This window comes from Corvus cornix, chromosome 5 (assembly GCF_000738735.6).
Source record: "Corvus cornix cornix isolate S_Up_H32 chromosome 5, ASM73873v5, whole genome shotgun sequence".
NCBI classification, from domain to species: Eukaryota; Metazoa; Chordata; class Aves; order Passeriformes; family Corvidae; genus Corvus; species Corvus cornix.
Window position 1 is genome coordinate 4777452 of NC_046335.1, and position 21878 is coordinate 4799329.

At 48.9% G+C, this 21878-nt stretch overlaps 1 protein-coding gene across 1 annotated transcript in view; it reads left to right on the forward strand.

Moving 5' to 3' along the window:
• Positions 1-21878, forward strand: part of DAAM1 (dishevelled associated activator of morphogenesis 1) — a 90311-nt gene that overhangs the window by 28028 nt on the left and 40405 nt on the right. The window contains 1 exon segment of the mRNA XM_039552523.1: positions 9439-9662. Within this exon segment, the coding sequence (XP_039408457.1) occupies positions 9480-9662 (183 nt within the window). The 5' untranslated portion in view covers positions 9439-9479.

A 21878-nucleotide genomic window follows, 5' to 3' on the forward strand; every position in this document is an offset into this window, starting at 1 on the left:
ATCTTGGAAGGGGGCAGGACTGGTTTGAGGAAGGCGAGTGAAGTGGTGGTGTGGGAGCAGTGGGTGGGTGTCAGGGTTCGGTGCTGCAGCCCAGCAGGAGTGGGTGATGCTGCGGCTCTCCGAGCCCACGCCGTGCCTGCAGTGGCCTCGGGGAAGGTGCCTCTGTGCTTGTGGGCAAGTCTGAAGTGTGGTGAATCCCAGAGAGATGAACACCCAGTCTGCCCTCCTGCTGCAGATGAGACTTAACTTTAAAAAAATCAAACGTAGCTATGTTCTCTCAGGGTGTCTGAGCCTCTGAGGATCCCCTTGGGTCACTTTTTTAAAGCGGTTATTTGCAATTGCTAGGCTTTTTTTTTTTTTTAATGAAAAGGGAGATGATTGTATAAATATCTACAGGGATGGAAAGCTTGTGTTGCAATTTGTGCTGGGTGTAGTGTGAAATCCTGCAAAGTAGAAAAATCCACTTCCATATGTAGCCCTGGCAGGGATGTGACCACTGTTGCTGTGATACTGCCCTTCCAGGGGGTTTCCTCACTGAAATGTTTGCTCAAGTGGGGTGGAGAGGCTCATTTTTTGAGCAGTATATAGAGATGAAAGCAGGCAGGGTGTCTGAAGTACTAGAGATGCTGTGGATGCCTTGTTTGGACTCCAAGCTCTCTGGGAAAAACCGGATTTGGTTAAATCAATGCACAGAGGAAAAACTAACAATCCTGTGCATGTACTCAGTGTGTTTAAATTCAGTTTGTATTGACTCTGCTGATGCTGATACTTTCCTGGATTAAGCATTAAAATAGCCTCTATTGATTTTTAAATGCTTCCCCTCGGGACCTCCACTGGACTGACATTCCCCTCTGGATCTCCAGCTGGGGAAGGGGGACCTTCCTCTGGTTCATCCCTGGCAGTGATGTGTTGAAGGCTTCCTCCCCTCGGTGAGAGACCAGATAATTAGGCAATTAAAACCACGTGCCCACATTAGGACAGGTCCTCTGAATTGCAGGTGGTGGGTTTGAGCAGCTGTCCTGGAAAATCGAGTCTTGTTGCCCTGAGATCCATCCTGGTCAAAGCAGGGCTTTTGCCAGAAGCTACATTGTGTTGTAGCCACATAAAAAAATTATGATCAAGCCTTCCCATTAATCTCACTTGCTGTGTTCGCCTGTTTTCTTTTTCTTTTGTTTAAATTCAAACAGTCTTTCGGTGAAATGTGATAAAAGTTGCAGTTTTTTCCCAGGCTGGGAGGTTTTTTCTCCAGGGTGGGAGCAGGCACCATGTTGGAGCTGTTGGGATCACATTGTGCCTGATGTGAGCTCACATGCATTGTTTTTCGGTGTTCATCTGCTGGAGCGCATGGAGGTATTAGTGTCATACTGGAAGGAAAAGTGGCCAGCGGGCCTTTTCTGCCATTAGACGTATTTATCAAGGAGTTCTCAATCCCAGGTTTGTACTTTAGGGGGAAAAATCACTCTGGATTAACATCAGAATTTAAAAACCTTTAACAGGAAACCAGCATTGCAGATGGGTAGGCCAGCTGAGAGATCTGACAAGTGTGTTTTGTTTGCTCTGGGCACCTTCTGTGCTAGAAGTTTAATGATGAAGTTTAATGGTATTTTGCCATCAGGGTCCCTGCTGGGAAGGACTCCTATTTACAGCAGCCTCCCACCCGTTTCCATTTTGAGAGAGAAAGAAACCAGCTTGCTGCACACCACAAAATGCCTGAACACCTGGGGTTCCAGCAGCCTCACCTTAAGCATGGATAGTGCTAAAAATCTCCAAACACCACCCAAACTCCTTGTTGCCTTGTCGTGGTGGTGGCTCCATTGCAGATGTTGTTGTCCTGATGGACTGGAAGCATCTGCTGCTGAGCAACTTGGAAACTCCACTTTGTGAAGCCAAATTAAGAGGCTTTAAAAGAGGGGAAAAAACCTGCCTGCCTTCAGCACGTCTCACCCCGGGGATTACTGCTGAAATGGGGAGCAGTGAAATAGAAAGTGCAGCAGTGAGGGTTTGCATAAGATAAATCACAGTCACAGCCCAAATATTCATTGGAGGAGCAGGGATGGAAAAAAGGGAGGAATTAAAATAAAGGAAAGTTGCTGATTGAACTATTGTTCTCCAGGAAAAGGCTAATTGGCAAACAAATCTCCTCCTCCAGTGGGAAATACAACTCCTCTCTCCCTGCTTGCCAGGCTGCTGAGTTTGTATTAACAGCATTTGCATCGTCAAGGGGAGTAGTCAGAATTTGTGATATCTGGGCTGGGCTTTACAGCTGGTATTAACACCTTCTGGAGGTGTGTTGTGCTTTGAATGAGCAGTTTTCCCCCAGCTGGGGCCAAAACCAGCGATGGAAATGGAGTGGGGCTGGATTGGTGCTCGTGCTTGTGCTGGGTGGTAGGGATGGAGCCAGGCTGGAAGAGGGTGCTCCCCCGGGAATGCTCAGTGAGGCTGTAGGAGCCCCCTGAGCTGCCCAGTGGGTCTTGCATCCCTCTCTCTTAACTGGTTTTGTCCTTGAGGGCTGCCTGGACAAGGCTTGGCATCACTCAGCCCGGACACCCTCAAAGGCTGGCTGAGAGACCAGGTTCCAATGGCAAAGGACAAATTCTGGGAGGCTCTTCCCTGCAAGGCTTCAGGCTTTCAGGAGAGCCCCGGGTCGGTGCTAATCCCTCCCTGCATGTAACCTCGGCTCTGAAAGGGCTGTCTCTGCCCCTTTGAGCCCCACCACAATGCAGCGCCGACAGCTGCCGCCCCAAAACAAGAGCGGGGTGAGGGGAGCACCGGGGCGGGCGGCCCCTCGTGCCGCCTTTCCTTTCTGCTGGTTTTTTTCTGTGTTGCCTTTTAGAACTGGGCTGGGACACAGGGAGGTCAGGGGAATGCCCCAGCATCCTTCCTGGAGAGCCCCCCGCCACCTCTGCCTCCCTCTGCCTTCCTGGAAAGTCTCTTGGGCTTGGACGAGTGTTGTGCCTGGGTTTCAGGATGCAAATGATGCAGTACATTTAAGGGAGCAGTATGTGACTTGGAAACTGTTTCTTCCTCCCACCACTGCCAACCCACCCCACTTTTTTGGTTTGATTCTGTGAAAAAAGGACCACGAATCCACCTGGCTTCTGGGAAAACGGGATGTGTGTGTCTGTAAAATTGGGTCATTCAGCACCCTGGTGAATATCAAGAAATATATATATTTATATAGGTTTGCAAAGTGGGTCTTGTCTGTGGCTCCATGTTGTTGTCCTTGTTCCTGAAATAAGTGGTATTTGCCTTAACTGATCTGCTGGAGTTCCTGTAAGAAGTGGTCTGTAGTGGTTTGGAGGATCTGGCGCCGGTGCTCAGCTTTTCACTGATCAAGTTTACCCTTTTAGTGGAGAACTCGTGACCTCCAGTGTTACTGCACTGCTCACCATCGAGATGGCTGGGAAACTTCAGCAGGGTTTGGTTTTTAATCCTCAAAAACTAAACAAAGTTTTGCTGCAGCAGCGTCTTCTCTGGTTAGATTAATACGTGCACTGAGCCGTGCACCACAGGGGATCAAGGGCTGTGTGGGGTTAGATAGATGCTGCAAGCCCTCAGCCTTCTCCTTGGATCCAAGCTTGTCTCCGTGCCCTGGGATGGATGTCCTGCAGCGTGCCATCAACCATCCCTGCTCCAGATTTTTGCTGGCTTGCCAAACAAGCGGCGCTGCTCTGAGGATTGATTTCAGCTGGAGAGGGTTAAGACAGATCCCGTCTCACCCTGCTGTGCACCACGCTCTTCCCCCCCAAAACTGGATTACAGAGTCAGCAGTGTGTGTGCTTCCCTTGGCAGGGACCTCACTCGTGTGCTGGAGAGGTGACAGGCAAGCCAGGCTGTGGTACTCTCACAGCACGATGGAGGTTGTTGCTCTTTTCCCTGAATAGCATCAACACCTGCAGGTGGGAGCCCCATGCAGACACATACAACAAAGCCCCTCCCAACACTTTTTCTGCTTTTGATAGGTGTAAGTTTAAGGTGGAAAAGAAGGGCTTTTCTGGCATGTTACAAATTCGTGAAACTATGTCTTTCCCTCACTCTCTGTGAATAAACTGGTCTAATTTTTCTTGCTGCACCCTGGATGTGGCCATCAAGCCCCCGAAGCTCATCTGCCCTTGAGCAGAACAAAATGTTTTCTTGCCAGACAGCAGGCCCAGCTGTATGCTTCAGGATGTGACAAATGCCACAATAAAAGGAAAGAATAGAGAGGAGGTGACACATTTTAGGCAAGCACTGGGTTTTTGATGATGCTGGCAGATGGGGCTTTGCTGGAGTGAGCAGAGAGCTTGTGGCTGCAGCCAGCTCCTCATGGCATCAGGGGCAGTGTGCTGGTGGCCTTCAGGTAGCCCAGGCAAGGTATGGAGACACAAAACACTCTTTGTTGGGTTCATAGAGTTTAACAGGATTTCTGGGAAGAGGAAAGAGGATCGGGGGTAAATCAGGATTTGGCGGGTGTATTTATAAATCCATGAAACCCAAGTCTTTGAGATTTGCTTACACAGAGAATCACGGCTCTTGTGATGCTCTAGTGATGAGTCAGGCTCCTCCTGGCAGCTGCATCATGGAAAGGGTCCTGTTCCCATCCCCTTTTGGGCTGCTGTTTTGAGTGTAGATGGATGGAGAAAAGGCAATCAATAGTTCAAAGCCTTTTAGCTGAATGTTTTGGGCTTTTTGCCCCCTCCTGACGATATGCACTGATTTCCACCAAACACAAACATTGCTCCCCTGTACAGCCTGTGCCTCAAACAGCTTTACGCTGGAGAAAGGGGGCTTTGGAAACCAGCATGGGAGTTTGTGACCAAAAAGTCATTCTCCTTTAAACAGGAGCAGCTGTGCTGGGGTACCAGCACCATGCTCAGCACTGTGGAGATGCTGGTGATGGGCTCATATCCTTTAAGCTTCTGTGTTGGAGGGAATTCCTGCTCAGGGGAATGCCATCCTATATCTGAGCATTTCATCCATGCAAGGGCTCAGTGTCAAACCTTTTATTTTTAAAACTGAAGAATGCTTAGACCCCTCTCAGTAAAAAGTGTTTCCTTGCACCAGCTTTGGTGCAAATACGAAACGCAGCAGCACTTCTCTCTCGTGAGAGGGATGTGCTGCTGCCTCCTAGATGGGCAGAGCACCATGAACACACTTTGAAGGGCTCACAATCAGGACCAAGCCCAAGAAGAGGTTGGGTTAGTGAGTGGAAGCAAGGAGGGTGCTGACTGTCTTGGCTTTGTAAAGTGAAAAATCAAAACGTGCCTGGGAAAGGCTTTGATGCTTCTCGGGGGATGCCACAAACGTAGAACTGATCTGAAAAATGCTATGGGAGCATCCAGTTTGTATTGCTGTGGAGGTCTGGATGTGACTTATAATGGCAAGAAAAGTCATTTAAAAATTGTTAATTTTAAAAAATGGTGCAAGGTATCTTGCGCTGTGCCCCCTCTGCTGGGTGTTGCACTCATGGCGAGAAGTCCCGAGGCAGAACGAGCATTGCTCAGTGGTGGGGTGGGACAAGTACAGGGTCCAGTGTGTGGAATGCCAAATTCCTGCTAAGTGCTGTAAAAAGGGGTCCTGGCTCTAACACTTGTGACAGCGATGGTGTCTTCCTAAAGTCCTTGCTGAGGCTGAGTGCTTCCCCACCAGCCAAGGAGGTCACTTTGCAGTGATGGATGAAAGTTGGAATATTTCCATTGTTTGGGAGCATCCCAGGCTGTGCTGAAGCTCTTGCAGAGTAAGGGCAGGCAAAGCTTGACATGGCCCAAGATGCCGAAATTGGTCAGGACATGGCAGAGACAGTCAGTGAGCGCTGTTACATTTGCATCAAAAACACTCCCTGCTTGTGCAATGCGCTGGAATAAAGCTCCACATTCAGAGGAAGAGCTCACTCAGGATCTTGCATCCTCACTTTGGGAGGAGAGCCAGGAAAACAACAAGCTAATATTCATATTTGAGGATTTAGCTCCTGGCTCCTGGGTGGGTTTGGAGGAGGCGGGTGTGAAGGGGAGCGTGCGCGCTCCTTTGCATGTGTTTGTGCCCTTGTTGGGTATTTTTAGGCTGCAGACCGCAATGCTGCAATACCGGTGCTGGCTCCAAACCAGCTGGTTGGGGCATCGGTCACAGACAGGCTTTGGCAGCTCGTTGCTCCATGCAGTTTAATTTAGCTTGCTGAGGAAGCTGTTGAATATGCAAGTGATAATTGCTGCTCTCCTTTCCTTAAAGCAAAGGCGGAAGCGACACCAGGGTCCAATTTTCTCCTTAATGACTGATTTCATTTAAGCACTGCTCAGGGCGATGTAGGCTTGATGCTTTTCTTTTTAGGGCTGGGGAGAACTAAACTTGCATGTCTTTGTATCACTGAGCCCGTGGCCTCCTCCATCCATCCTGGTTGCACACGTGGGCTAAGCTCCTTCTCCTTCTTCTCTTCAGTCCAGGTTTGCAGTTTGAGCCCATCACACACACGTTTCCACCCTTGTTTCTGTGAAAACAGAGTTGTTTGGGAGTGATTCAGCCCCATCAGTCCTGCCTTGAGATTTGGGCTTGGCTACAAGTTCCCTCAGTGACCCTTCCCAACCTATCTTCCCTGGCTCTGTACATACAGGGGCAATTAAGCTTAATTTATTCTGTCCTGCTCGATAGCAGAGGCCAGAAGGCACCATTAGATCACAATCTGACTTAAATTTATTGATCTAATTAGCGGTCAAAGGTACAAGCAGGAGGTGGGAGCAGGACATTTAACATACGATGCAGCTTAGAACTTGTCCCTTCTGTTCTCCTTAACACAAGCCTCCAGATTGCCAGGGGCTCCTGTTTTTTCTTCTTGAATAACCAATTTCTGCAGGATTTGCAGGGGAGGAGGAGGCTGTGTAGCTGGACTTTGTTCTGACGATGCAAGCTGAGCTGTCTGCAGCTCACGACAACTTGCCGGGGAGCTGTGTTTTGATTTTGATCCATCATGTCAATGAATATTCATCAGCCTTCTGAAGGTTTAATGCTATTTGCCTGGTAGCTAGCATATTCTCTCCCTAACCTTTTTTTAGCCTTGGTTGCTAATAACCTACAGCCCACTCAGTCTACATTATAGGGTGGTTTGGTTTTTTAAATTGTTTATAGATGAATGAGGAACCTCAGTAGCTCCAGAGCTGGAAGCCGCTCAGAAGTACCTTGTCTTGGTTGCTGCATGGCTGTCTGCTTTAAACCCCAAAAGAAAACCTTGCCTTTTGGTCTGTCATTCAGACTCCTCATAAAACATTGTCAGGAGTGCGTATCTCTGAAGAGCAGGTGTTGTTCTGATAAAAGCTTTCCACACGTTTTGGTAAGCCCAAGTCAGAGCTTGTACGTAGCAGCAGGTTTCAAGGACGAGGTTGACGTGGTGTTGAAAAGGGGATGGAAAATGCCTTGTGGAAGAGGAGAATGGGTCTGTTTGCTCCAGACCAGCTGCAGGAGCAGGATTGGGCCCTGTTCTGGGAATGGTGTGGTTGTACCCATGGACTTGGGATGACCCAAGTGACCAAACTTTGCACGGCCGAGGATAAGTGGGTTGGGACAGAGCTCCTGTGCCAGGCACAAAGCGCTGGGCGGCCACCAGCATCTCCCTTTGCACCCTGCTCCTTGTGGCTCTTTAAAACCCAAACCCGCAGTGTTTTCTTCCATGCTGGAGTAGGCCAAGATCTTTGTGCCTTTGGCTTTTTGTTTCCCTCCCTTCTTCAGGAGAGAAACTCCTCAGCAGGTCCCCAAATGCTGCTGACACCGAGGGGATGCCAGCAGGCTGCTAATGGATTTGCTGCGGTGCTGGCTGCCGGGGAGCCGTGATGAGAGAGCTTTCATGGCAGCTGAAATTCCTCCAGTGGCTGCATATTTCTATATCCGAGATGTAAAAATGTGAAATGAGATTTGGGGCCCTTCAGGAAGGGGGGACTCTTCAGGCTGGGCACAGAGCAATTGCACAGCCTGGGATTATCCTGCGTGAAGATCCAATAGCTGTTTCCCATCATTCGTGGTTCAGCAGATGATTACACCATGTGCTAAAAACGTGCAGTCGGGATCATTTCAAGGGTCAGGTTCTCTGCTAAAGAACTGTGGGTAGAGCCTGAATTTTCTGCAAGGTCCCTGTTTTCAGAGGGCAGTGTTTGCCATGCCGTGGTGGTGCAGGGTCAGACCTCAGGTCTGACCCCAGCCCTGGCTCTCCGCAGGGCACAGCAGCTGTTTATTCTGCTGTATAAATCCACAGTTGGAGGGAATGGCAGGCTCTGGGGAGATCAGACACTCCTCTCCAAATGCTGACCTTTTTTCCCCGAGTCTCTTCATAGCTTTGTTAATAAATCTGAGTCATCCATATTTCAACCTTGGCTGTTTTTGCCGTCTCTTAACATCTCAGTGTCTTGTTTCACAGAGATAAAATATGTGGGTGTGTAACTTTGTAAGACAAATGTTTAGGCTTTCAAAAATTCCCTGCTTTGCTGGTTGATTTTTCTCATTAGAGTGTTTCTCCACACTCTTCATTCCTCATAGGTGACCCTCCTCTTGTGTCGCTGACTTGAGAGTCCCAATTTTGGGGCAGCATTTGCCTGGTCCTTGCAGTTATTAGTCAGGCAGGGCATGTGGTTCCTGCCTGGTCCTTGCAGTTATTAGTCAGGCAGGGCATGTGGTTCCTGCCCTGAGCTTTGCTCCCAACCAAGAGTTTCAGAAATCAACAAAACCTAAGCAGCCGCCGGTGTGAGCAATGCCCAACGTCAGCACTGCTTAGGAAAATCTGAGCTACCGGCACCGTGTGATTTTTATCAGCTGAAATCGCGTCTTGTAAATATTTACTGGAGCTACAAGTAAGGTTTATCTAATTAAAGCCAAGCAAAACTTTCCATGAAAAAGAGCCGCCCTGCCAGGGGTTGCTGGTGGATGTTTAGGAATACATTTAAGAGTTGGGGGAAGCGTGCAGGATATTTTTTCAGCTCTGCTGCTGTCTGTAGCTCGGGATGTCCTGAGACACATGAGGTCTTCAAGGATTGAGTTACCCATGGCGGGGACCTGGTGGCCCCAAGCATATCCAGCTGTTCTGGCAGCAGTCTCCTGAATTTTCCATACCCCTGGCATGAGGGGGTATGAGGTGTGGGTATGAGGGGGGCTGGCCTGGCTTCCATGGCATGGGGAGGTTGGTGCAGATTTGCTGGGATTGGCAACAGTGGTGGGGGCCCAGGACTCCTCATCCCACGGGGACAGTGGTGTGACCCCTGCCGCTGCCATGAGGCAAAGCAAATGCATCTTTTTAATTTGCGTGGTCGTCAAGGTTGCCAGGACTGTAAACGTCAAATCTGAGCAGAAATATTTGGCATGAAAACCGTCTCTGCTCTTCCCCTCCGTGCCGAGCGCGTGGGTGGCTCGATTCCTCCTCCCACCGCGGGACGGGAGCGCAGCGCTGCGGGGCGGCTGCTCGAGCCTCCACTCTTCTCTTCCCTGCAGGATCTAGTGCCCAGGAGGGAGGCACGCAGAGGATTGTGGCCATGGCCCCGAGGAAGAGGAGCGGCCGGGGGATCTCCTTCATCTTCTGCTGCTTCCGCAGCAGCGACCACCCCGAGATCACGTACCGGCTGCGCAATGACAGCAGCTTCGCCCTGCAGACCATGGAGCCCTCGCTGCCCATGCCGCCAGTGGAGGAGCTGGATGCCATGTTCACCGAGCTGGTGGTAAGTAGGATACTTCTTCATTTCAAGTTTAGTTTTGAGGTTTCTCCCTCTTTCCCCCCAAGGCCCTCTTTGCAGTCTCTCCAGCCTTGGTTTTGAGTTTTCAGGCATACTTAGGCATGAATGGAGGCTGCTGTTGCTGAACCCTGAGCTGTGCTCCTCCCTGAAGTCCTGCCAGTTTGGGGTGGTCTCTCTGATTAGGAACTCTTAATTTCTTACAGCAGGGGGTTGGGTCCAAGCTGGTAAAGCAGGATGTCCCCCGTAAGTGCAAAGTGACTTTACTTGCTGGGCACTCAGTTTCACAGAAAGCATCAGGTGTGGGCTACATTGAGATTTGGAAAGTCAGGATCTTTTTTCTTTATCCTTTGGTTCCAGAACTTGGAGAAACATGGATTAAGAAAAAAATTGACAGCCAAGAAAGCTTTAATTTCCTCTAAGCAAAAACATTTTGTTGTGGTATTTTGGATGGTGTTTTACTTTGAGATCATTCAGCAGTGAAATGAGGTTTTCCTACAGTGCTGGGATGCACAGGGAGAGCTGTAAATTGTGACACTCGTCAGTCACACCTCAAGGTATAGCACACATCCCATTAGATGCCAGGCAGCATGGACCTGTTGAGCCGGGCTTCTTGGTGGAGGAAAGCTCCAGGTTGTATTATAAAAGCTGGTTTTGCCCAGACAGCCTTCTCCATGGGCAGGATGTGGCAGACCAGGACACCAACACAGCACAGTGGGGATGAAATGTCCATGCAGCAGGACTCTTCTTGCAGCAGTCCTGCAAAACGCCATGGGTCACATTGGGTATGTTCAGGTGAAGTGGCTGTGTCTGTCCCAATTTATTCTCCACTGATAACTTGGCCAAATCAGGTTTTCCTGGGGAAATTCTTTCCCATGGATCACTTTCTCCATGCCCCAGCCAAAGGCTTGTTGGGCTGAAGGAGGTATTTCTGGAGGCTCAGGTACTGGAGCCCCCACCAAATCTGTGCACCTCACCTCAGCCCAGGATTTTCAAAACATTTCCTCCAAACTCATCCAGATGCTTCATGCAGTGGCAGTGCCCGAGGGAACTTCTGTGTGCAAAGAGGCAGGAGCCAGTCCAGCCTGAGGCACACCTGGTGTGGCTGTCCTGCTCTTCAGTCCTTCTGCATGCTGTTGAGATTTTTAGTTATTTTTCCCCAGCCAAGGGTGAGAAAAAAGGCCCGGAGGCAGCTGCTGCTCCAGGGCATGCTGGCAGCAGGAGCCACACTGGCTCCCTGGGGACTGAAGTCATGCAGGGAGGGGGACAGCGGGTGCCCACCGTGCTCCTTTGCAAGCAGCTGCAACCCCCTGGCTCCCCAAAAAACCCATCAGGCAGATCTCAACCCAAGCCAGCACTGGTTGGGAGGCAAGGGGAAGCCAAGCTCTGCCCTGTGGGCACAAGAAGGCAGATTGCCATTCAGGGGAGCGAAGTTGCAAATTCCCCCCATTCTTACAACGGCTCCTTCTTGCTCTCGGTAACCTGTTGGTGTCGGGTATTAAATTTCAGCATTAGTTAAATGGTTTGGAAAGTATCCCACTGTTCCTGTACAAACCCACTGTGTAACATTTGGAAGAGAGACAGAGAAGGCACTCAGAGGTGCTGGGCTGATCTTTACGCCTGCGGGAGCCCGATGCCATCGTGCTCGGCCATCCGCACTGGGATGGCTTGTGCCTGCTCTGTGGGACTAAGGCTCCCCCCAAAGTCTTTGGCTGTCTCAGCCCATTGGGTTGACGGAGGTTAAAGGGGTTGGAGGGGATCTGGAGGCTTTGCCAGCTGGAGTTGGTCCTTTGCCAGCTCTTCTCTTGCAGCCTGATCGTGACTTTTCTGCCCTGCTTGTTCCCACTAGGGTCTCAGAGTGGGAGGGATGGAGGATTTCAGGCCTGGGATGGGGGATATCTTTGGGGACATTGCAGCAGTTGGCTTGGTCACTGGGATGGACAGTCCTCCCACAGACACAAACCACAGAGTGGGATCCATGCTCCACAGATCCCAGCCTGCTGCTCCCATCGAAGGGCAAAGTCCCTTTCTCTTTGGAGCCATCCTGCAAAATATTCCCTGAGCTTCGTGTGTTTTTAATGTGCCTGTTGATCTGAGACAGGAAACATCCGTAGCATGAGAAATTGGTGATTGTCCCGTGCCAGCAGCAGAGAATGAGGGCCTGAGATGCAGAGGGACATGGAGCAGCTGTGACTCCAAGGTCAGCTAAAGGCTTGGGCTTCTCTCTCGGTGTCTGTTTTTTTAGCCTGTTTTGTGTTAGATGGACACTTTGGATTTTAATTAGGATAGGTAAATAGAATAGATAAATAGTTAGGTGTTTATTCTGTTTTTCACTTAGTTGTATTAGAAAAAACAGGGAAATGGGATTTTTAAAATTTTTTTTATTTCAGCAATAAGAAATGCCTGATCTTCATCCCAGACTGTGCAGGGATGATGCTCCCTGTCCCAGCCAGCCATATGCAGCAGGCAGGGGCTTTTCCCTGGCTTAGGGCAGATGCAGATGTTGTTGCTGTGGTCAATGACTGATCACTGCTTCCTCCCAGAGGAGCCTTTTCCCTTTCTCTCCCTCTCCCCCAGCCTGGTCTGAATGGGTTTTGTTGGAGCATTGTTGGGATGTCGCTCAAGCGGGCACCGACCCTGTCTGAAAGGCTTTTCTTTGTCCGCGGTCCTGCCGGGGCTCCGGCCAGGCTCAGCCACCCAGGGAGGAGCAGGTGCTGGCAGAGAGGCACAAACAAAAGCAGAGTATTTCAGCAAGATTTACTGATTTGCAGCTCCTTTGGCTGGGACAATGCTTTATGATTTTGTGCAGCTTTCCGTGCATCAACACCGCTATGTCCGGCCAGCTTGGGTCGGCGGTGTTTGCTTCTTGAGGCTCGTGCAGAGGTGTGGTACCTGCCAGCCAGCATCCATCGGATTTAAGGAGTTTCAGGAGCCATCAGTCCTCCCGTAGGACACATCAGGAGGATCACTGATCACTGTGCCCCAGCGAGGAGGAAATCTGGGGTTGCACGAACTGCCTGCGAACCAAGAGAACAAAGCTGTGCCATCTGCCACAGCTTCTTTCAAGAGGCTCCTGCGTATCCAGGCTAACAATGCAGCATTTCTTCAAAGGCCGAAATCTTGCTTGCACGCTCAGAGAAAGCACTTGCAAAGCTCCACATAATGGTGCCATATGGTAGATCTTGCCATAACAATCCTCTCTATTTTCCGCCAGCAACTAGACTTTCCACCAGATGGGTAAATGACTGATGTCCTTTATATCTGCTTAACACTCCTTGTCACTGTGAGGTTTGTAATGAAACGCTCTGTGTGTGGTGGTGTGCATCATCCTGGCAGGACGTGCACTGGGCAGGGGGCTGGGATGGCTTGGTTTGGAGAGGGTAGGAGGAGCCCCAGCATGACCCAGGACTCCTGGCTGTCTCTCTTCTCAGTGGGGTGGGTCACAGTGGCATCTCCATCCCTGCAGAATGAGAGTGATGCTCCAGTGACTCCTCAGATAGCTTAGATGCTCAGAGGAGCTGCTGAGTCTGGTGGGGCTTTGCTTGCCCCTGGAGCACAAGATGCTGCCTCTCCCTGATCCCACACCCTGCTCCCAGCCTGCATCCCTGCTGGTGGAGGGATGGGTTCAGAGGAGATGCTGCCCCAGACATTCCTCAACGCTTGTCTTCCCCAGGCTTTGAGGAAATTCCATTTACTGCTCCTGATGGGGCTTCTCAGCCTTTTCACTTCTGACTTAGTGATGCAGAAGAAATTAGAGCAACCTCCATCCAGCCCTGCGTCCCGCCTGTGATGTGCAGCAGCCCGTTTTTAGCCCATGAAACCAGAGCAGGTAACCTTCTCTGGGTCCCTCTGCCCAGATTCCAGCAGCTGACAAGTTTTTTGGGATTTGGGGAGGTGAGTGGCTGTGCAGTGTCCCCAGCCCCCCGGACTCAGGATTGGGTGCAGGCCTTTGCTCATGGATGTTGCCTGAGTCTTCCCCTCACATGGAAGGCGGCTGTATCCCGTCCCTGCTGCTTTATGAAGTAGTGGAAACTTGTGAGTCTGAGGAACAATAAAAAGGTCTCTGGCAGCTTATAAGATTTATCACAGCATTTGTTTTTGCTGTACTTGGGGCAACTAATGCATTTCATCCAAGCTGCTCTCTGGATGCTGTCAGGAGATAGTTAGGAGATAGTATCCCCTGTCACAGACATTAGTTCTGTTGCCTTTGAAATGCTTCATGGTGGTCAGTGGGTCTGTGGCTCATGATGTGCAGTGCTGGGGTAGGATGCCTCATGCATAACTGTCCCTTGGAGCTGTGCCTTCCCTTCCTCTTGGCATGCTGGGATGATGGCTATTTTATGTACTGCTTGAACAGGGAGTATATAAACGTGAGGAGAAATGGTGGCGTGATCAGCATGAGCGCTGTTAGGTTTCAGTAACAGCTCCGGGTTGGGAACTCACTGCTAGCAATATCCAGTTGTACTTAGGAACTTCAGTAATGTGCTTTTCCCCCTGGTTTCTAATCCAATAAGGAGAAAGTATGAGGTTTTGGGCTTTGCAAAACAACACGGCTTTTAAGTAGCAGCTGAGGGATCAGCTGCAAAGCCAAGCTTTGCATTTCATGCTTGCAGGTCAGCTGTCGTATTTTGCTGCCTGGTCCTTCCAGCATTAAGGACTTCAGGATTTTGAGAACCACTGAATGGTGACCAAAGCCATTTCCCCTATATCTGCAAAGAAATGCATGTGGTTGGTATCTGGAAAAAATTACAATTGCAGCAGCCCTTGTGTCCTGGGCAAGCCACCCCTTTCTGCAGAGTCAAGCCAGAGCCAGATGCTCAGCGTGGAACTCCTGGCCCTATCCCACTGCTGTCTCCCAAAACTGATCTCTCTTGGCTTATGAATCACTTTTAAGAAGGAAAACCAAATGATTGGTAATACCTGCTTTTAAATTCCCTCTGCAGGGATCCATGTGCCATACAGACACTTACTAGGCTGCCCAGGTTCAGTTTTTCAGATTGAACAATCTGGACCTGCCAGGCTCTCATCCCAGCCCAGCGCTCACGGCGCTTGTTTTCATCACCTCGTGTTGTTAACACCCTCCCAGATAATCTCTAAAATGTACCTTTTGATAAGTAAGCATCTGATAGAGAAGTCACACACCTACTCAGTCAGGAAATAAGGGTTTTCTGCCTACGTGTGTTCCCTGGACCTGAATGAACCAATCCACTGAGGAACGCTGTATTTCAGCTGAAACAGTCCTGTAATTGCAGTATCTGTTACTGCTACAAACCAGCGTGGGGGCTTGCCCAAAAAACAGGCTGCTCCCAACCCCTGATTTTACAAGGGAGCCATGTTACAGCACAATGTGAATCTCAGCTGAAGGCAGAGAGCACATAAGGAACCCCTTTGTTTCCAGGAGAAGTACAGGTGAAGTGGAAAAATCATATGGTCTACCTGCTAAATGCTTTCCACTTTGCACTTCGTAAAAGAGGAGGCCACATCCCTGGGAGATGCCTGGGCAGCTCATTCAGCAACGCATGGGTGACCTTAACTGGGGCATTTAGGTTTTTGGCTTGCACTTGCTCTGAGTGTTTCTGGCACAGGTCACCATGGAGGGTACCAGTCTCTTTGGATGGGGAGTGTTCTTCCTGACTGCTCAGTGGTTGGGTGGTGTTGCTGGAGTTGTGAGCAGGACTGAGCAGCAGATGAGTTGTACTTTATCACCATCCTCAGCTGGAAGCATTCCTGCTGGGAATAGCCTGTGCCTGCCTTGTATCCATTTGCAGATACAAATGGAAGCTCCGTACTGCTGTAGTCTCTCTTGTTGGCAGAGTCTGGGTGTTCCTCAGTGTGGGAACGTCACCAAGGTCAGCTTTTGGCAGCCAAGGCTTTCACAGCCCTGCCAGGAGGATCCTGCCTGAGTGCCCAGTGATCCTAATTCCCATGAACTCCAGTGTTCAAATCAATACCTTTATTTACAAGGATCAGCTTCCCTTTCCTAACCACACCCAACATCTATAATCCAGTCTGATGCCTGCTTGCACATGACATCTTGCTGGGTGTCAGACCCTGAAATCCCAGAAATCCCAGAATGGTTTGGGTTGGAAGGGATGTTAAAGATCATCTCATTCCAGCCCCCCTGCCATGGACAGGGACACCTTCCACCAGATCAGGTTGCTCTAAGTCTCACCCATCCTTGGTCAGAAGTAAGCTCCTCTCGGGGTGACTCTGCTTTGCACCTGAGTCAAGTTCTTAGAAATGCTTTTAGGATGCCAGGTGTGACTAAAGCCAGGCCTGTGGGGGATGAGGACTTGTCCCACCCAGGAGTCCATTTCCATCCTCTGTTGCTCCATCAGCATCAGGCTATAGCTGGCTTCTGCTTACCGTGGCTGCATTCTTTAGGTCCCACAACCAGAGTGGTACCTCTTGGGAAACTTTCAGGTACAAGTTGGTGTGGGGCTTTGTAGCCTCTAATTCCATCCAGCCCCTTTTTGAAACCCTTCCCAGAGCATTTTCTGGGGAAACCTTGGCACGGTTTAGCCCCAGACCAACCACCCACAGTGTTCCTACCTGAGCATCCCTGCCCAGCAGGGGACATCTGAAGCCACACTTGACCTGTTGGCTTGATTTCCAGCTTGAGCAGCTCCCTGGGATGCCAGCAGCAGAAGCAGTGTAAAATCTGACTGAAAAGGGAGCTGCTGCTGCTTTGGTTCTGTAAAGAGCTGAGAGGTCCACGTCTGAAGCCTGACTTATTTGCCAGCTCTAGGCTTTATTATGGTAGGAGGTGCACCCACCAAAGGACAGCCATCCCCAGCTCTGGTTGATTGGATTGAATCCATTTGAGCTGTCACAGTAGCAGATAATAGGCTGATACATGTTTTGGTGGCTTTTTCAGGGTGTGTGTACAATTGTGTGGAAAAAGTGCGCTGGTGATGCACCTGCAGGGCTTCTAGATCTGAGAGTGCTCTGCAGGGTGAAGCGGTGTAGATCAATAACTCAGGCTGGAAAAGGATCCTGGGTTAATTAAAATGGGAGAAAGGTTTTCCAGATGAGGTCGGTGAAAAGGTCACAGGAGGCCGAGCTCAATAAATAACATTAAAAAAAAAGTGTATGTAAGGTTATAGATATATATAGATATGAAAATAAAAAAGAAGGAGAAATTAAGTGCATACCTCTCTTAAAATACACTGGTACTGAAATATGAGCAGCTCTGAAACCTTCAGCCTATTAAAATAATTAATTGAATTAAAATATTAAAGCATTACATGCTGTCTGCCTCAGTTAGATGTTTGAACTGATGGGAACATGAATCAGCTGCAGCTGGAGTTTATTGAAGGGCTAAATCAGCTGTTGATGGCCATAATCTTTCCTGCAGAAGAAGGAAGGAATATATATTTTATTTATGTTTGTCCAGTGTGTTCAGGTCAATAACTGAGCAGGGTGGATTGGGGTCTTTTTGAGTCCAGGACGAAAAATTCATTGTGGGAGGAGGTTAACTAGGCATAAGCACTTTGAAGTGTTATTCCTTGTTGCTGCTACTCATTCCCTTGCTGTGAGCAATTTCCTTTATTCAGGAAATTCATTACATGATAAAGGAAAAATGAATAATAATCTTTTATCTATTATGCTTATTCATTAAGAAATATGAATAGTTGATTTTTGTTCATGTTCTGTAATTGCAGCTGCAAGTCGTCATGGAGAAATTAAAAATACACAGTGATAATATTAGAGGGGGTTGGCTTGTCTGACGCGTTGTTTTTAAGCTCCCAGGGTACTGTAGCTGAAAAGAAGTGTGCTGGGGAGGAGGCATTTTTATTAGTGATAATAAAAACAAAGGACTTTTTAAAAAAACCCCTGAGATAAATCTGCATACACTGAGAATTGTAGTTGCCTAAATAAAGCTGCAGCTAGAGGAGCTCCTCCCGCGGCTCAGGGTGCGTGTGGAGGCGGGTGGTTGTAATAGCCACAAATAAGGATTAATATGTCTCTTTTTTTCCAAGAAAACAGCTTAAAAAGAAAATAATGAGCTGAGTAAGGTGTGTTCTGAGGCAGGGGTTTGCTGAAGGCAGCAGGGCCGGCAGTGGAAGTGGCAGCTGCTGCTCTGGCTGCACAGGCAGTGCCGGCCGGCAGCGGAAAAACATGAGATGAGGAATGGGGGGAAAAATGCTGATTGCCATTTCCCCTGACACCACAGTGTTCTGGGATAAATCAAATTGATGAACTTGGAGAAGAATGCCTGGAAGAGAGTGAAAAAGCGATATGACCCCTGAGAAAGGAAGGCGGTGCAGGCTTCAACAGGCCATTATTTATTGACTTTTTAATTCCCATGCTGAACCCCTTAATGCCAAATGTTGCCAAAAAGTTTACACTTCGCTTTTTCCTTCTATTTTTAAAAACATTTTTGGAACAGTCTTGGATCTCTCATGCTTCGTTTGATGATGCAAGAGATCTCATCTTTACATGCTATAGCCTCGCTTACAGAAGTTTCTAAACTCTCTGAATCCATCCATGAGGAGTAAATTAATCTGCTCTTTATTATGTTGGTCATTTATTGATCCAGTGATGTCTTCCTGTACATGTGTGTATATATATATATATACACACACACACATATATATATATATATATATATATGCACACAGGTGTGTATATGTAAACCCAGAGAGAGAGAAGCTGTGGCTGCCCCATCCGTGGAAGTGTTCAAAGCCAGGTTGGATGGGGCTTGGAGCAGCCTGGTCTAGTGGGTGACATCCGTGCTCATGGTGAATGGGTTGAAACTAGCTGATCTTTATGGTCCTGCCCAAAACAAGCTTTTCTATCTCTCTGTAAACATACATATGTATGTACATACAAACCCAGCACAAACCAGCAGATTTTAAATAATCATTTTTTCAGTTATGGCAATGGGTGGCCCCCAGTGTCCTCCATGTAGTACTCTTACACAGTTTATCAGGCAGAAAGGTGCGTTGGACTTAAAGGCTTTTCATCTTTTTTTCTACAACCTCTAAGGATATTTTGGGGTTGCAGACCCCTCTATAGGGAGTTGTCCATTATTTAATCTCTACTCCCAACCTGCTTCTTGCAGAATGTTTGATGGCCTGAGGGACCTGTGGGTTGTAGGGGAAAAGCCCATGGTGGTCACGCTGGGGTCTTGTGGACATGGGTGGGCAGCACATGGGCTCACCCAGCTCCAGGAGCCCATCCTGGAGGTCATTCCTGAAGTCAAAAGATTTGCAACATCCTGCTGTGTCCAGGCTGCTGCCCCCATTAGAGCCTGTGGCTTCCATCTGTGGACGATGCTCATTGAAACATGGCATGAGTGAAGTCTCAGGGACGGGAGTTTACACTGAGGACCGTGCAAGTCTGGGGCTGGACTTGATGCTGTTCCTGCTGGGAGGGTCAAACATTTCTTCCAGTGGCTTTTTGGCTTGGTCTGGCTTTGCCTTCAGGAGGTGGTAGGAGACAGCGGTGGCTACCAGCCGGAGAGGTGGTGGCATCTTCCTCCTTGGAGATACTCAAGAAGCCATCTGTACAAGGCCCTGGGCAATGGCTCTGGTGGCCCTCTTTGACCAGGGCCTTGATTGACCAGAGGGCTCCTCATACCATTGGGTTGCCTGCTCAGGGAGGTGCAGGCCATGGGAGCATCTATTCCTGAGTGCTGCTGTGTGTCCTCCAAGGGAAAGGTATGGACCACTTGTTTGGCCCATGGGACTGTGCTCAGCATGTGCTGAGCTGCACGTTTCTTAGGCAGCTTTAGGAGAATGCTGTGAGATCTCACCTACAATAGGGCTCGTGCTGTGCTCAGAGAGAGGGGGCGAGGTTTGCTTGGCTGGAATGGAGAGCTGTCAGCAGAGCAAATGGCACGGAAGTGTTGTACCTCCTAGAAATAGCAAAATACACACTGAGAATCAAAGCTTCCCTATGAGGTTTTTTTCTAAAACCATATTCAAATGAAGATTTAATGTGGAAACATGTTTCCTGATGTAAAGGTGAATAGTTTAGCTGTACGGGATAAATATTTAAGAGTAGCGTATCTCTTTCCAGTAAAAACACTCTGGGCAGAGACTTCCTTTTGGTAGTAAAATGAGGCTGCTATTTTATGTGCCACTGACCTGATTCCAAAAACAGTATTAAAAATAGTGAAGTTGGCAGATGCTGACATGGGAGGCAGCCAGATGGAAGGGGCAGAGCTGTGAAAGGTGAGGCTGAAGTGAGGGGTGAGGGCTGTGAGGCTGATGGACACCGACTCACCAGTTGTCTTCTCACTCTTCAGCAGCTGCCAGCATTGCATGCTGTGGTGGGAGTGTGTGGATTGCAAGTGGCCCATAAAATGAATTGCCAGTTAGCATCACCTAATTATCAAGCTCGTGATTATTAATTGAAGGCCCATATGGGTGTGAGTTTCTGCACGGCTTCTCTGCTGCGCTGCGACTCCAGTGGGTTGTTAAAGGCTTTGTGGGAGCTGCATTTCTGCAGTGGGCTATGAGGCCCCAGAAAACAGGTGTTGTTCCTTTCTTGATCTATTGGAGTTGGAAAGGGCAGTTTCTGAGCAGCCTGCACTGAGATACACATCAGTGAGCCTAAGCAAAGGGCTGGAGCTGGCTACAGGAATCCCCCATACACGTAAAAACCAGCAAAGGCCTGACTCTCCACAGCTGAGTCACTGTTACGGCTCCGAATAACAGTCGTTAGTCACTCTTTGATTATGAGGATTTTCATATTCACTGGGTGCCACATAGTATTTATTTAAACACCTCTCCCAAGCATCCTGCAAGATATCATTAGGTAGGTGTTGTTGAGTGATGAAGGGCTGTGATGACTGAATGTGTTAGAGCTGGGGCACAATGAAATGTGCTGTGTGAGACTCAGAAGTGTTTCTGCACCTTTTTTGGATGTGTTTGCACATTGTCGTGTGCCAGCACCTAATGTGTTCTTCTGCTTTGTCCCTTCTTGCTCCTGCTTAGGCTTCAGCTCAGTTTAGATTTTTTTCTCTTGGTTAATAAGTCTTCACATTTGCACAAGTTGTCTTTTTAGGGTAGGGTATTTTGAAAGTTTCAGTAAATATTTTTCTAAGGACCTAAGTGCGGATGTGCGTGGCTGGTGCTTTCATGCCTGATTATAAGATTCACGTGGCCAGAAAGTGGGGTCACAGTTGGAGGCATTTTCCTGTGCTCTCTCAAACCCTCACCATGGAGGTAAATATTCATCAAGAGGCCTTTGTCCTCCCCCACACTCCAAGATTTACTTTTCCAGTGAGCTGAATTGCAACCAGGTCCCTGTGTAGGTGTCATCCTGTTGGCCACCTTTAGAAGTTCAAAAAAGTGTTCAAGGCCAGCTTGTATGGGACCCCGAGCAACCTGGTCTAGTGGGTGGGGGGGATGTTGGAACTAGATGATCTTTAAGGTCTCTCCCAACCCAAACCATTCTGTGATTTCTGTGAACTGGGGCTGAGGCAGAGCTTGGATATTTGACTGGCTCATAGCCTGAGGAGACAACGGTGAAGTGCAATTTGATTTTGAGGCATGGAAGGGTGAGACTTGCCCAAGGCTGGGGTGGAGGTTGGTTGCTTGATATGGATCTCTAACCTCCCAAATTGTAAGGACATGGGAATGCTGGAGAATGGCACTTGTTGGAGAAGTCCCCAGCCCGGGTTCTCCTCCCTGGGTGCAGGAGGATGAGATGTGTCTCACACTGGGCTCAGGCTTTCTCAGTCCTCTCTTTTTCCCCAGTCTCTGTTGCAGCAGCATAGTTCTTTCTGTTGTTAGGGTGTCTTCCGGGCCTGCTTCCAGAACTCCATCAGCATGAGCTCTGTGCAGCACAGTGGTTTGAAGATTTAGGGTAAAATCTGGGAAGAGGCAAAGCCTCCGCCATGAATATGTAATAGAAAAAGCTCCACAACACCTTTCCTTTTGAGGAGTAATTTCACCAAGAAGGGAAATCAATACCTGCAGTGGATAGATAAGCCTTTCTGAGATACTTGGCACTGCCAGCAGCCCTCTGTCAATGGTTGTTGTGCTGGAGGGCTCCTGGGTTTGGGTTACAAGATAGCTGAAGGCTCCCTTCCTTGGCTACTGGGTGCAATATGAACTTGAATTAGATCAGATGAATTTCTTGGTTGCCTGTGGGCTTGCTCATGCAGGCATCCATCTTTTGCCAGGCGCATCTTGTTCAGCCTTCCCCAAATGTGGCTTTGATTGGGGTACAGGAGCTGCCAGCTTTAGC